The following is a 14,085-nucleotide window of genomic DNA, read 5'->3' as shown; positions in this document are numbered from 1 at the left end:
CGGCAGGTTTTGCCTTGCCGCTGCTCTCGGGGCTGTGCAGGGAGATGCGGCGGACCGGAGATTAAAACCTGGTGCATTAGCGGCTCTCTCTCCCCCCATTCAATCTCCATTCACTCTAACCGTACCGATTCTTGCAGGTTTTAACTCCGGAATTAAGGCGACAGGGGTGTCTTTTTGCACTTTGGGTATGGGGCTGTTTTCTGAGTTGTGTTGTTCACCCTCAGCAAGGAAATCACCATCAGATCAGAAAGACAGCAGCGAGTTGCTAGAGTGTGTGTGTGTGTGTGTGTGTGTGGGGCATGAGCTCCACAGAAAGGGCAGAATCCTGCCTTTTTGATTCCCTGGTCCGTCCGCACTGAGCAGGTCTCTCAACGACATCAGCAACTTGCATTTAGATAGCGCCTGTTATACAGGCGAACGAACGCCCCCCAAGGCGCTTCGCAGGAGGATCACAGGTGAAATTTTGACACCATCCACCTAAAGAGATATTAGGGCAGATAACCAAAGCTCAGTTAGGTTTTAAGGAGCGTCTTAAAGGTAGAGAGAGAGAGAGAGAGAGAGGTAAAGGGAGGTGGAGGGGTTTAGGGAGGGAATTCCAGAGTTTATGGAGTGGGCAGCTGAAGGCATGGTCGCCAATGGTAGAGTGATTAAATCAGGACCTCTCAACGTCTGGGCTCAGTTTTAGCAGAAAGGGGATTGGAATTGGTGAGTTCCCTTCCCAAACCAGCAATCAGAGGAATCAGCACATAGCTGCTACTCTGGTACTAAAGGGGTTATGTTACGAGGAGCAGCTCCACGGACCAAGCTTGTATTCCTCGAGTATAGAAGATTAAGGGATGATCTAATTGAGTTGCTTAAGACGATTAAAGGATTTGATAGGGTAGATAGAGAGAAACTATTTCCCTGGTAGGGGAGTGGGGAACAAGGCGGCATAACCTTAAAATTAGAGTCATGCCGTTCGGGGGTGATGTCAGGATGTGCTGCTTCACACAAAAGGTAATGGAAATCTGGAACTCTCTCCCTGAAAAAGCTGCTGAGGCTGGGGGTCAATTGAAAATTTCAAAACTGCAATTGATAGATCATTGTTAGGCAATTTATTGAGAGATATGGAACTAAGACAAGCAGATGAAGTTAAGATTCAGATCAGCCATGATCTAATTAATGGTGGAACAGGCTTGAGGGACTGAATGGCTGAAGGCAAATGGTATGTCGGCCTTCATAGCGAGAGGATTCGAGTACAGGAGTAGGGATGTCTTGCTGCAATTATACAGGGCCTTAGTGAGACCGCACCTGGAATATTGTGTGCAGTTTTGGTCTCCTTATCTGAGGAAGGATGTACTTGCTATAGAGGGAGTGCAGCGAAGGTTTACCAGACTGATTCCTGGGATGGCGGGACTGACATATGAGGAGTGATTGAGTCGGTTAGGATTATATTCACTGGAGTTCAGAAGAATGAGGGGGGACCTCATAGAAACCTATAAAATTCTAACAGGACTAGACAGGGTAGATGCAGGAAGGATGTTCCCGATGGTGGGGGAGTCCAGAACCAGGGGGTCACAGTCTGAGGATACGGGGTAGACCATTTAGGACTGAGATGAGAAGAAATTTCTTCACCCAGAGAGTGGTGAGCCTGTGGAATTCGCTACCACAGAAAGTAGTTGAGGCCAAAACATTGTATGTTTTCAAGAAGGGGTTAGATTTGGCCCTTGGGGTGAAAGGGATCAAAGGGTATGGGGAGAAAGCGGGAGCAGGCTATTAAGCTGGATGATCAGCCATGATCATGATGAATAATGGAACAGGCTCGAAGGGCCGAATGGCCTACTCCTGCTCCTATTTTCTATGTTTCCTGTTTCTCCTGTCCCATTGATCCTTCTGGGAATTAGGTTTGGCTGTGGACATAGAATTTTTCTCTCCCATTTACATAGTTAGCATTCACCATGAACAGTCATTTTATTGAAACAATGGAAGCCATTTGTGAGGGTGGTAGGGGTTGGGGGGGAGAATTTGAGGGAACAAGAGACTAAGGCTCAGCTGGTCTGTTCCTGACAGCACCCTGCCTGACGTGACTGGCCCAATGTACTTTCTGATAATTAGTTATGTCCCAGTGTAAGTTGCAAGGACTTGCAGCATACACGTGTCAGTCTTGTCTCCCACTCCAGCAGACTAGGGGTTCAATCCAACCGCAGAGACTTGAGCACAAAATCTAGGCTGACAACTCCCAGTGTCTGCACTGAGGAAGTGTTGCATTGTTGGAGGTACTGTCTTTCGGGTGAGATGTTAAACTGATGCCCCTTTGCCCCCGCATGTGATAATGGTGTAGTAGTAATGTCACTGGGCTAGTAATCCACAGACCCCGGCTAATGCTTTGGGGACATGGGTTCAAATCCCACCAAGGCAGCTGGTTCTGGATCTGGAATTGAAAGCTTGTCTCAGTAATAATGACCATGAAACCATTGTTGATCATCATAAAAACCCATCTGGTTCACTAATGCCCTTTAGTGAAGGAAATCTGCCATCCTTACCTGGTCTGGCCTACATGTGACTCCAGACCCACAGCAATGTGGTTGACTCTTAAATGCCCCCTGAAATGGCCTAGCAAGTCACTCAGTTCAAGGGCAATTAAGGATGGGCAACAAATGCTGGCCTTGCCAGCGCCGCCCACATCCCATGACAATAAATTTTTAAAATAATTAATAACGTAGGCTTGGGGCTTATATGAGGCTTAATTTGAAAGCTTGTACAACAGAGATGTAGTAAACAGTGAGGTGGATAGTAACAAACTGGTGAAAGGGACTGATGTGATGCATGGAAGTGTGAAGTGATTTATTTTGGTAGGAAGAATGAGTAGAGGCAATATAAACTAAATGCTACAATTTTAAAGGAGGCGCAGGAACAGAGAAACCAGAGGGTTTATTTACACAAATCTTTGAAGGGTAGGATAAATTGAGAAGTCTGTGAAAAGACACACAGAACCCTAAGCTTTAAATAGAGACATAGAGTGCAAAAGCAAGGAAATTTAGCTAATTTTTAAATAAAACACTGGATCGGTCTCAGCTGGAGTCTTTCGGCCAATCCAAGCCATTGTATTTTAAGAAGGATGCCAAAGCCTTGAAGATGGTGGAGAGTTCGCTAGAATTCCTAGAAAATCTTCCAAACGCACGACCTCTGCCATCTAGAAGGACAAGGGCAGCAGATAGATGAGAACACCGCCACCTGGAAGATCCCCCCCTCAAGTCACACAACATCCTGACTTGGAAATATATCAGCCGTTCCTTCACTGTCGTTGGGTCAAAATCCTGGAACTCCCTCCCTAACAGCACTGTGGGTGTACCTACACCACATGGACTGCAGCTGCTCAAGAAGGCGGCTCACCACCAAATTCTCGAGGGCAATTAGGGAGGGGCAATAAATGCTGGCCTCACCAGCGACGCCCACATCCCCGTGAATGAACAAATAAAAAAAATTGGTAACAGGGAAGAACCTAGAGCGTGGAGAAATTGGAGAAGCTGGGACTTTTCTCCATCGGGCAGCAAAGGTTATGAGGAGATTTGACTGAGACATTCAAAACCTTGAAGGGTTTTGTTAGAACAAGTGAGTGGAAACTGTTTCCAATGGTGGCAAGTTTGGTAACCAGAGGACACCGATTTAAGGAGACTGCAAGAATTGGAGGCAACATGTGGAAATTTTTTTAACACAGCAAGTTGTTGTGATTTGGAGTGTAATATTTGAAAGAGTGGTGTGGAAGCAGAATCAATAATCGCTTTCAAAAAGGAATTGGATAAATGAAAAAAGAAAAATTTGTCGAGTTGTGGGAAGCAGGGAGGTCTAATTGGATAGTTCTTCCTGGTCCAAATTGATTCTTTCTTTGCTATATTTTCAATTATTCTATGACTCTTTAAGGACAGGGGCTCTCTCTCTGTCCTGGTCAATATTTATCCAGTGAAGCAGATTATCTGCTCATTCACTTCATTGCTTTTTGTGAGACCATACTGTGCGCAAATTGGCTGCCATGTTTCCTACATTGCAACAGTAACTATACTTCAAAAGTACTTACAGAAAATGCTGGAAGTACTCGGCAGGTCTGGCAGCATCTGTGGAGAAAGGAACAGCATTAACGTTCCAAATCTGTGACCTCTCATCGGATCTGATTTCATCCACAGTTTTTTGCTTTTGTTCACAAGCACTTAATTGGCTTTGGGACATCCAGAAATCGTGAAAAGTGCTATAGAAATGGAAGTTCAATCTTTCTGAAAGTGTCAGAAATATATGTCCTGTAATTCCACTTGCAGGTTCAATTCAGCCTGTCAGGGTTACTGAAGAATCTTTGTTATAAAGACATTATCAGTGTTAATATGAATTATACTGATTAGGCAGTTTTGCTATCTGTTCCCCTTAACATCTTGAAAACTTCGACTAAATCACTCCTTAACAATTTTAACTTCCAGGGAATACAACCCTAGTTTGTTTAATCTCTCCTTGCAGTTTAACCCATGGAGTCTAGTTATCATTCTGATGGATCAATGTTACACTCCCTCAAGCTCAATATATCCTTCCTAAATTCTGGTGTCCAGAACTGTTCACAGTAACTCCAGGCTTGACCTAACCAGAGCTCTGTATAGTTGAATAATGACTTCCACCACTTTGTATTCTAAATGGAGCACTTTCCTATTGTGAGGGCTCAGTGTTAGCATTGACTATTCTAAGGTCAGGTATAGATGCAGAATGGAGCTCCCTCGGCTCTGGCCCATCAACATGTTTGACAGTCAGTCTCAGAAACAGTGATTTCAGTGCTCTGCTGTACCTGGGGGAGAGTCAGGACAGATTAGCGACCAAAAAGTCAGTATGGATTTGTGAAAGGCGAATTGTGTTCGACTAACAGTCAAGCTTTTTGATGGCCGATCGGTGATTATAGAATGGTTGTGGCACAGAAGGGCATTCAGTCCATCATGTCCCTGCCTGTTCTCTGCAAAAGCACTTACCTAGACCCACTGCCCTACCTCTTCCCATATGGCACAAATTTTTAGTCTTCAGATAATTATCCAATTCTCTTTTGAAGGCATTGATTAAATCTACCTCCACCACACTCTCAAGCAGAGCATTACATGCGCAGAAAAAGAGTTTCCTTATGTTGCAGTTACTTCATTTGCCAATCACCTTAAATCTTAAACCCTCTGGTTCTTGGTCCTTCGAGCAGCAGGAATAATGTCTTCCTATCTGTCCAGATCCCTCATGATTTCGAACACCTCTATGAAATCTCTTCTTCATCTTCCCTACTCTAATGAAAATCTGCATTCCTGGAAAATCATTCTCCTGAATTTTTTCTGCAGCTTCTCTAAATCCTTCACATCCTTCCCAAAGTACGGTGCCCAGAATTGGACACAATGCTTTAGTTGAGGCTGAACCAATGTTTTATTCAGGTCCAACGTAACCTCCTTGCTTTTGTGCTCTCATGCCCCTATTTATAAGGCCCAGGATCCCATATGCTTTATTAACCACTTTCTCAATCTGTCCTGTCACCTTAAATGACTTGTGCACATTTACACCCAGGTCACTCTGCTCCTGCACCCCGACAGAGTTTTACCCTTTGTTTTATATTGTCTCCCTGCATCATTCCTACCAAAATGAATCACTTCACACTTCTCTGCATTAAATTTCACCTGCCACTTGTCTGCCCATTCCATCAACCTGTCTATGTCCCCTTGAAGTTTAACATTGTGTCCTTCACAGTTCGCAATACTTGCAAGTTTCGTATCATCTGCAAAGTTAGAAATTGTGCCCTGTACACCGAAGTCTTAGTTATTAATATATATATCAAGAGAAGCTTTCTCTCCATATTCCTTGATGCCCCTAATATCTAAAAATTTATCAATTTCTTTCTTGAATATAGTCAGTGACCTGGCCTCCACAGCCTTCTGTGGTAGAGAATTCCACAGGTTGACCACCCTCTGAGTGAAGAAAGTTTTCCTCAGCTCAGTCCTAAATGGCCTGCCCCATATTCTGAGACTGTGGCCCCTGGTTCTAGACTCTCAACCAGGGGAAACATCCTACCTGTATCTAGTCTGTCTAGCCCTGTTAGAATTTAATACATTTCAATCAGATCCCCTCTCATTTCTCTAAACTCTAGTGAATACAGGCCCAGTCAAACCAATCTCTCCTCATACGACAGTCCTGCCATCCCAGGCATCAGCCTAGTGAACCTTCGTTGCACTCCCTCTATGGCAAGTATATCCTTTCTTAGGTAGGAAGACCAAAACTGCACACAATACTCCAGTTGTGGTCTCACCAAGGCCTTGTATAATTGCAGTAAGACATCCCTACTTCTGAACTCAAATCGTCTTGCAATGAAGGCCAACATAACCATTTGCCTTCCTAAATGCTTGCTGCACCTGCCTATTTACTTTCATTGACTGGTGTACAAGGACACCCAGATCCCTTTATACATCCACATTTCCCAATATATCACCATTTAAGTAATACTCTGCCTTTCTGTTTTTCACACCGAAGCTTATACCTTCACATTTATCCATGTTATACTGCATCTGCCATGTGTTTGCCCACACACACAACTTGTCTAAATCACCCTGAAGCCTCCTTGCATCCTCCTCACAACTCACAACCCCGCTCAGTTTTGTGTGGTCAGCAAACTTGGAAATATTGCATTTGGTTTCCTCATCCAAGTCATTTATAGATATCGTGAATAGCTGGGGCCCAAGCCCTGATCCCTGTGGTACACCACTAGTCACCGCCCGCCACCCAGAAAAAGACCCATTGTTTCTGGTCTGTCAACCAATTCTCAATCCGTGCCAGTATATTACCCCCAATCCCATGTGCTTTAATATTGCCCACTAGCCTCTTATTTGGGACCTTATCAAAAGCCTTCCTGAAATCCAAATACACCACATCCACTGGTTCTCCCTTATCTATTCTAATAGTTACATCCTCAAAAAACTCCAGTAGATTAGCTAAACATGATTTCCCTTTCATAAACCCATGCTGACTTTGTTTAATCCCGTTAATGCTTTCCAAGTGTTCTGTTACCACGTCTTTTATAATAGACTCTTGCATTTTCCCCACTACTGATGTTAGGCTAACTGGTCTGTAATTCTCTGTTTTTTCTCTCCCTCCTTTTTAAACAGTGGGGTTACATTTGCCATCCTCCAATCTGTAGGAATTGCTCCAGAACCTATAGAAATTTGGAAGAGGACCACCAATGCATCCAATATTTCCAGGGCCATTTCCTTTTATACTCTGGGAATCCGTGCTGCTATTGTCCCTTTGATTCCATTAGCTCTAACTTTGATCAGAAGTCTGTTGTCTGCTGCACTTTATTAAATGTCTTTTGGAAGTCCGTGTACATCACATCAACAGCACTAATCTTATCAACCCTCTCTGGTACCTCATCAAGTTAGTCAAGCATGATCTTTCCTTAAAAATTCCAACTTGGCTTTCCTTAAATAATTTGCTCAAGTGACTGTTAATTTTATCCTGAATTATCATTTCTAAAAGTTTCCCCACCATCGAGTTTAAACTGACTGGCCTGAAGTTGCTGGGCTTATCCTTACATCCTTTTTTAAACAAGAGTGCAACATTTGCAATTTTCACTGTTCTGGCACCATTCCTGTATCTATGATTATGGCCAGCTCCGCATTGCATTTAATTATAGGATAAATTATTAAATTGGCTTCAGTTTTTGGTTTTTATACTAATGAATCGATGAAGTCATATTTTAAAGCTGATTAATTTAGATGAAATTAAAAGCTTACTAGTATACTTATCTCATCCACTTTCTGTTTCTCCTCTCCCTCTCTCTCCCCCTCTCTGTTCCTTGTGATGTCACGCCGACATCACTTTTTGATTTCTCTCAAAGATGAAGTTATAAGTGGGCAAATGTTGTGGACGTGGATTTTAAAAAGGCGTTTGATAAAATGTTAATAAAATTTGTTAAAGTACCTAGCAAAATTGAAGCTCATGGGACTAAAGGGATAGTGGCAGTGTGGACACCAAATTGGGGCGGGGGGGGGGTGCGTCAGTTAGCTAAGTTGGCAAGAATGTGGTGCAGATGTTGCCAATGTACAGGTTCAATCCTCAGACTTGCTGTGATAGTTCGAGGAGGCTTGCCCCATGCTTGATGTAGAGTGGTGCCCCTAATGCTTGAAAACCAATTGTCTCTCTAATGGAGAGAGATGCCTATGGCACTTTGTGGACTATGGGTAACTGCCTTCTATCTGGGTGCCTCACTGGCTCAGGGACAGGCAGTAATGGTGACTATTGTTCTCTAGACTGGAGTGAAACGTAGAGTGGTGTCCCTCAAAGGTTGATGTTAGCATCATGGCTTCTTTTAGAGAGTTTAATTACCTCAACTTGGGTACACAGGGCATAATTGCAAAATCTGCAGATGAGACAAAACTTGGTAATGTTGGAAACGGTGAGGAGGATAGTTTAAGATGCCAAGAGGACACAGATAGGTCCATGAAATGGGCAAACATGCGAAAGATGAATTTGAACTCGGAAAAGTGTGAGGCAATTGATTTTACCAGGGACTATGAGGAGCAGCAGTATAAACTCAATGTCCCTCATGGCAGACTGGTACAGAAGGTAAAGCCGCATGGGATCAGAGGTGAGCTGGCAGGATGGATACAGAATTGGCTTGGTCATAGAAGACAGAGGGTAGCAATGGAAGGGTGCTTTTCTGAATGGAGAGCTGTGACTAGTGGAGTTCCGCAGGGATCAGTGCTGGGACCTTTGCTGTTTGTAGTATACATAAATGATTTGGAGGAAAATGTAACTGGGCTAATTAGTAAGTTTGCAGACGACACTAAGGTTGGAGAAGTTGCAGATAGTGAAGAGGATTGTCAAAGGATAGAACGGGATATAGATCGGTTGGAGACTTGGGCGGAGAAATGGCAGATGGAGTTTAATCCGGACAAATGCGAGGTAATGCATTTTGGAAGGTCTAATACAGGTAGGAATTATACTGTAAATGGCAGAACCCTTAAGCGCATCGACAGGCAGAGGGATCTGGGTATACAGGTCCACAGGTCACTGAAAGTGGCAACGCAGGTGGATAAGGTAGTCAGGAAGGCATATGGCATGCTTGCCTTCATTGGCAGGGGTATTGAGTATAAAAGCTGAGAAGTCATGCTGCAGCTGTATAGAATCTTGGTTAGGCCACACTTGGAATATTGCGTGCAATTCTGGTCGCCACATTACCAGAAGGATATGGAAGCATTTGGGAGGGTGCAGAGGAGGTTTACCAGGATGTTGCCTGGTCTGGAGGTTACTAGCTATGAGGAGAGGTTGGAGAAACTCGGATTGTTCTCACTAGAGCGACGGAGATTGAGGGGCGACTTGATAGAAGTTTACAAAATTATGAGTGGCATGGACAGAATAGATAGTCAGAAGTTTTTCCCAGGGTGGAAGAGTCAATTACTAGGGGACATAGATTTAAGGTGAGAGGAGAAAACTTTAGAGGAGATGTGCGGGGCAAGTTTTTTACACAGAGGGTAGCGAGTGTCTGGAATTCGCTGCCAGAGGAGGTGGTGGTAGCAGGTACGATAGTGGTGTTTAAGAAGCCGCTTGACAAATACATGAATAGGATGGGAATAGAGGGATACGGACCCTGGAACTACAAAATGTTTTAGTTTGACAGGCAATATGATCGGCGCAGGCTTGGAGGGCTGAAGGGCTCCTGTGCTGTACTTTTCTTTGTTCTTTGTTTTTAAACTTGTGCCGCAACAGAATACATGCTTTATGTTAGGAATTAAGCGTAGCTGTCCCCAATGGGGGAAAGATTAGGAAATCATTGCAGGAGTATATAAACCTGGGAGGAACTGGGAGAGTCTGTGACTTTACTTTGCTGTCTTGGTAACAAACCTGTTTTAGGCTACAGGCTAGCTTCAGACTCATTCTTCCTCAACAGACAATTATTGGGAATAATACTCAACAGTACAATCTTAGAGGCTTTTGCACACAATTCCTTGAAGGTGGCAGAGCAAGTTGAGAGCAGTTAGAAAGGAATATGGGATCCGTGGCATAGAGTTCTAAAAACAGGGTGGAGGTGATGTGTTACAGTTCACTCAGGGAATCCAAGTGGCAATGGTAACTACACATTGTAGCTTTGAGCTGTGGATAGTGATGGTGGAGGCTCCAACATTCTTTCCCACACCTGGCTGACCAGGAATCTCTCCCGCTCTTACTGTCCACCATTGGCGTGCATTAGAAGGATTTGCAGTTGATAATCAACCTGTTATGAACGCACCTTCCTAGAATAAGTAAGGAGAGACTGTTTCCAGTGACAGGAGGGTTAGTAACCAGAGGGGCACCAGGCTTGAGGTGATTGGCAAAAGAAGCAGAGGCAGCATGAGGAGTTTTTTTTTAATGCAACAAGTTGTGGTGATCTGGAATGCACTGCCCAAAAGGGCAATGGAAGCAGGTTCGTTAGTGACTTTCAGAAGGGAGTTGGGTAAATACTTAAAAAAGGGAAAAGTGGCTGGAACTGGGGATGGGATGAATTTTAATGACCCTATCAGAGAGACAGGCACAATTTATAAAGTGCCTTTCATGACCTCAGCATATTCCAAATCACTTTACGGCCAATGGAGTATAGTCACTGTTGTAATGTAGGAAACACTGCAGTTAATTTATACACAGCAAGAGCCCACAAACAGCAATGTGATAATGACCAGATAATCTGTATTTTTTTTTAGTGCTGGTTGGTTGAGGGATAAATATTGGGCAGAAGATCCCTGCTCTTCCTCATAATAGTGCCATAAGATTTTATTTCCATTTATCTGAGAGGGCAGACAGCACTCCTGCTCACATTGTTCTCCCTCTGTGGGAACATCAGTCTGAATTAGTGTGCTCACGTCTCAGGATGGGGCTTCTACACACAACTCTCTGACTCAGACACAAGAGCGTTACCCTTGAGCCAAGGCTGACACTAATGGATTAAAGCTATGTAAAATGGGCCCAAATTTCCTTTCCTCTCATAGCTCACAACCTAAAACCCCAGCTTAGAGTCACCTGATCTCTGCTTCTGTCTGTTTCATTAGCTTTGTACAGTCCGCCTGCTGCCCTCCTCTAGGAATTTAAATCTTCACCCAGCTTTCTCAATACATTAATATATGGATCTCAGCATGCAGAGAGAGAGAGAGAGAAAGGGTAATGAGTCTGTTAAACAGTTCATTTGTTTTTTAAATTCCCGTTCGACACCTGCAGCTTTCAAATTCCATTTTAGTAGGGCTTTGTTTCCAGATCAGCAACAGCGTAGGATGCTTGAAGCAGAGTCTAATTTTAGCTCTGACGTTTCTGGTGAATTGCTGAAAGAGAGAGAGAGAGAGAAAGAGAGAGAGCTGGCATTGAGGTGGATTAGTGCTCTGTACTGTTTGGTCAGAGAGAGTGAATGGAGGGCAGGTTTATCACTGCACGGGGCCTGTATATAAATAGTTACACTGTAGTAAATCCTTCGGACATAACCTCAGTAAGTTGGTGCTGTAGAAAACACGCTGTTGTGCCAGTTAGAATTGGAGTAGGGTATTTGCCAACTATCCTTTTCTCTGTAATAACCTCTGACCCCTATCCCATTCTCTGTCACCCTCTCTGACCCCTATCCCATTCTCTGTCACACTCTCTGATCCCTATCCCGTTCTGTCACAGTCTCTGTCACACTCTCTGACCCCTATCCCGTTCTGTCACAGACTCTGTCACACTCTCTGACCACTATCCCAGTCTCTGTCACACTCTCTGACCCCTATCCCATTCTCTGTCGCACTCTCTGACCCCTATCCCATTCTCTGTCACACTCTCTGATCCCTATCCCGTTCTGTCACACTCTGTCACACTCTCTGACCCCTATCCCATTCTCTGTCGCACCCTCTGACCCCTATACCATTCTCTGTCACACTCTCTGACCCCTATCTCACTCTCTGTCTCACATCCTGACCCCTACCCCACTCTCTGTCACACTCTCTGACCCCTATCCCGTTCTGTCACAGTCTCTGTCACACTCTCTGACCCCTATCCCAGTCTCTGTCACACTCTCTGACCCCTATCCCATTCTGTCACAGTCTCTGTCACACACTCTGACCTCTATCCCATTCTCTGTCGCACTCTCTGACCCCTATCCCATTCTCTGTCGCACTCTCTGACCCCTATCCTGTTCTGTCACAGTCTCTGTCACACTCTCTGACCCCTATCCCATTCTCTGTCACACTCTCTGACCCCTATCCCATTCTCTGTCACACTCTCTGACCCCGATCCCATTCTCTGTCACACTCTCTGACCCCTATCCCATTCTCTGTCACACTCTCTGACCCCTATCCCATTCTCTGTCACACTCTCTGACCCCTATCCCATTCTCTGTCACACTCTCTGATCCCTATCCTGTTCTCAGTCACAGTATCTGTCACACTCTCTGGCTCCTATCCCACCCTCTCTCACACTCTCTGTCACACTCTCTGATACACTCTCTGACTCCTGTCACAGTCTCTGTCACAATTTCTAGTTCAGCACCTTTCCTTTGTGATGCCCATTTATTAAGAGCCCTCTATTTCAGATTGGTTATAAATCTTCAAAATAAGCATTCAAATAAAAACCAAAAATGCTGAAAAATCAAAACTGCTCCCACTTTCTGATCTCATTTCCAGCATTTGTGATTTTTCTTTTTCCTCTTCTTCATTACAAGATGAACTTATATTCCTGAAGCACCCAAGATGTTCCAAACCACTTTACAGCCAATTAAATCCTTTTGAGGTCACTGGTGTGATGAAGGATACACATTTTGCGTACAGCAAGCTCCCACACACAGCGATGTGATAGCGACCAGACATTGTTTGCAAGTGAATTTTTTTTCGAAGGGTAAATATTGGCAGGATACCACGGGGAACTCTCCTGGTCATGAAATCCTCCATGGAGGTGGCACAGAAAGAGGCCATCCAGCTCATCATACCTGTGTCTCTTTCTAAACATTGGCTGAGGAATTTTTTCCGTCTACTAAGAGAGCAGGCGCATTCTCAGTTTAACGCCTCATATGAAAGCCAGCGCTACTGACAGTGCAGCATGGCCTCAGTACAGCAACAGCCGAGATGTGGAACTCAAGTCTCAGGCGTGGAGCCTGAACCAGCTGCCTTCTGACTCCGAGGCAAGAAAGCTGACAACCACTGAGCCGGGCCTGACAGATCTGTGTTTAATTATTATTAGCCCACACGCACAGCTCCTTTTAGATGCACCCACGCCTCACAGACAACCCAATTCCATGGTCATTAACACAAGTGGATGTTGAACGTGGCGCAGCATTTCTTGAAATGTATGTCAAGTGGCCATTAAAGCTTTTAATGGAAGTTGTTTGAAGTGCAGCAGAACCTCCTTGTACGGAGATGCCTTCCACCCCTTTATAATGCTGGCTTCCTTCATTAAGGATGATATGAGGGGGACTTGGGAGCGGGGGTGGCGGGGGAGGTGGTGCTTTGGATTGGAATCCCATGGGTCTCTAATCGTCTGGGAGACGGGGAGGCTGCAACTTTGCTTGTGGAACATAAGGTGGCATTCCTGCTCTTCCTGGCTCAACAAAGGAAAGTTCCCTGGAAACCCTCATCACGCTCCTGATCCTCTCCACAGTGGCCTGCCTCTTTAACATCCTCCAGCCTTGATCCCAAAGGGGCCGAAATATGAAGGGTGGAAAAAGTGATGCTTCAGTTGTAAAGAGCCTTGGTCAGACCCCCCCCTCTGGAGTAATTGTGTTCAGTTCAGGACAACGCAACCCAGGAAGAATATATAAGCCTTGATTCACCAGAATGATACCAGCACATTAAAGGGTTAAATTTTGAAGCCAGATTAAGTAAACCTGGCTCATATTCCCTTGAGTGTAGATGGATGGTCTATTTGGGGTGTTTAAAATGATAAGTAGGATTTGTTAGGGTCAATATAGAGAAACTGTACTCCAGAACAAGTAGGCATAAGCTTAAAATAAGAGCCAGGTCATTCACGGGTAAAATCAGGAAGCAAGTCTTTACACAAAGGGTAGTGGAAATCGGGAATTCTCTCGCCCCTGGATGGTGGGGGGGCAATGAAGATTTCAAGCCTGAGATT

General features: G+C 44.5%; 1 protein-coding gene across 1 annotated transcript in view; it reads left to right on the top strand.

The window, feature by feature from the left end:
• Nucleotides 1–8,493: 8,493 nt before the first annotated feature.
• The window catches only part of apbb3 (amyloid beta (A4) precursor protein-binding, family B, member 3), a 73,187-nt gene continuing 67,595 nt past the window's right edge, over nt 8,494–14,085 (top strand). Inside the window, exon 1 of the mRNA XM_078549764.1 lies at nt 8,494–8,586. Coding sequence (XP_078405890.1) covers nt 8,494–8,586 — 93 coding nt within the window. The remainder of the gene's footprint in view (nt 8,587–14,085) is intronic.

The sequence above is a fragment of the Cetorhinus maximus genome, chromosome 10, assembly GCF_964194155.1.
Source record: "Cetorhinus maximus chromosome 10, sCetMax3.hap1.1, whole genome shotgun sequence".
NCBI classification, from domain to species: Eukaryota; Metazoa; Chordata; class Chondrichthyes; order Lamniformes; family Cetorhinidae; genus Cetorhinus; species Cetorhinus maximus.
Note: the sequence above shows the minus strand (reverse complement) of the source record. Positions and strands in the feature narration are given on the sequence as shown.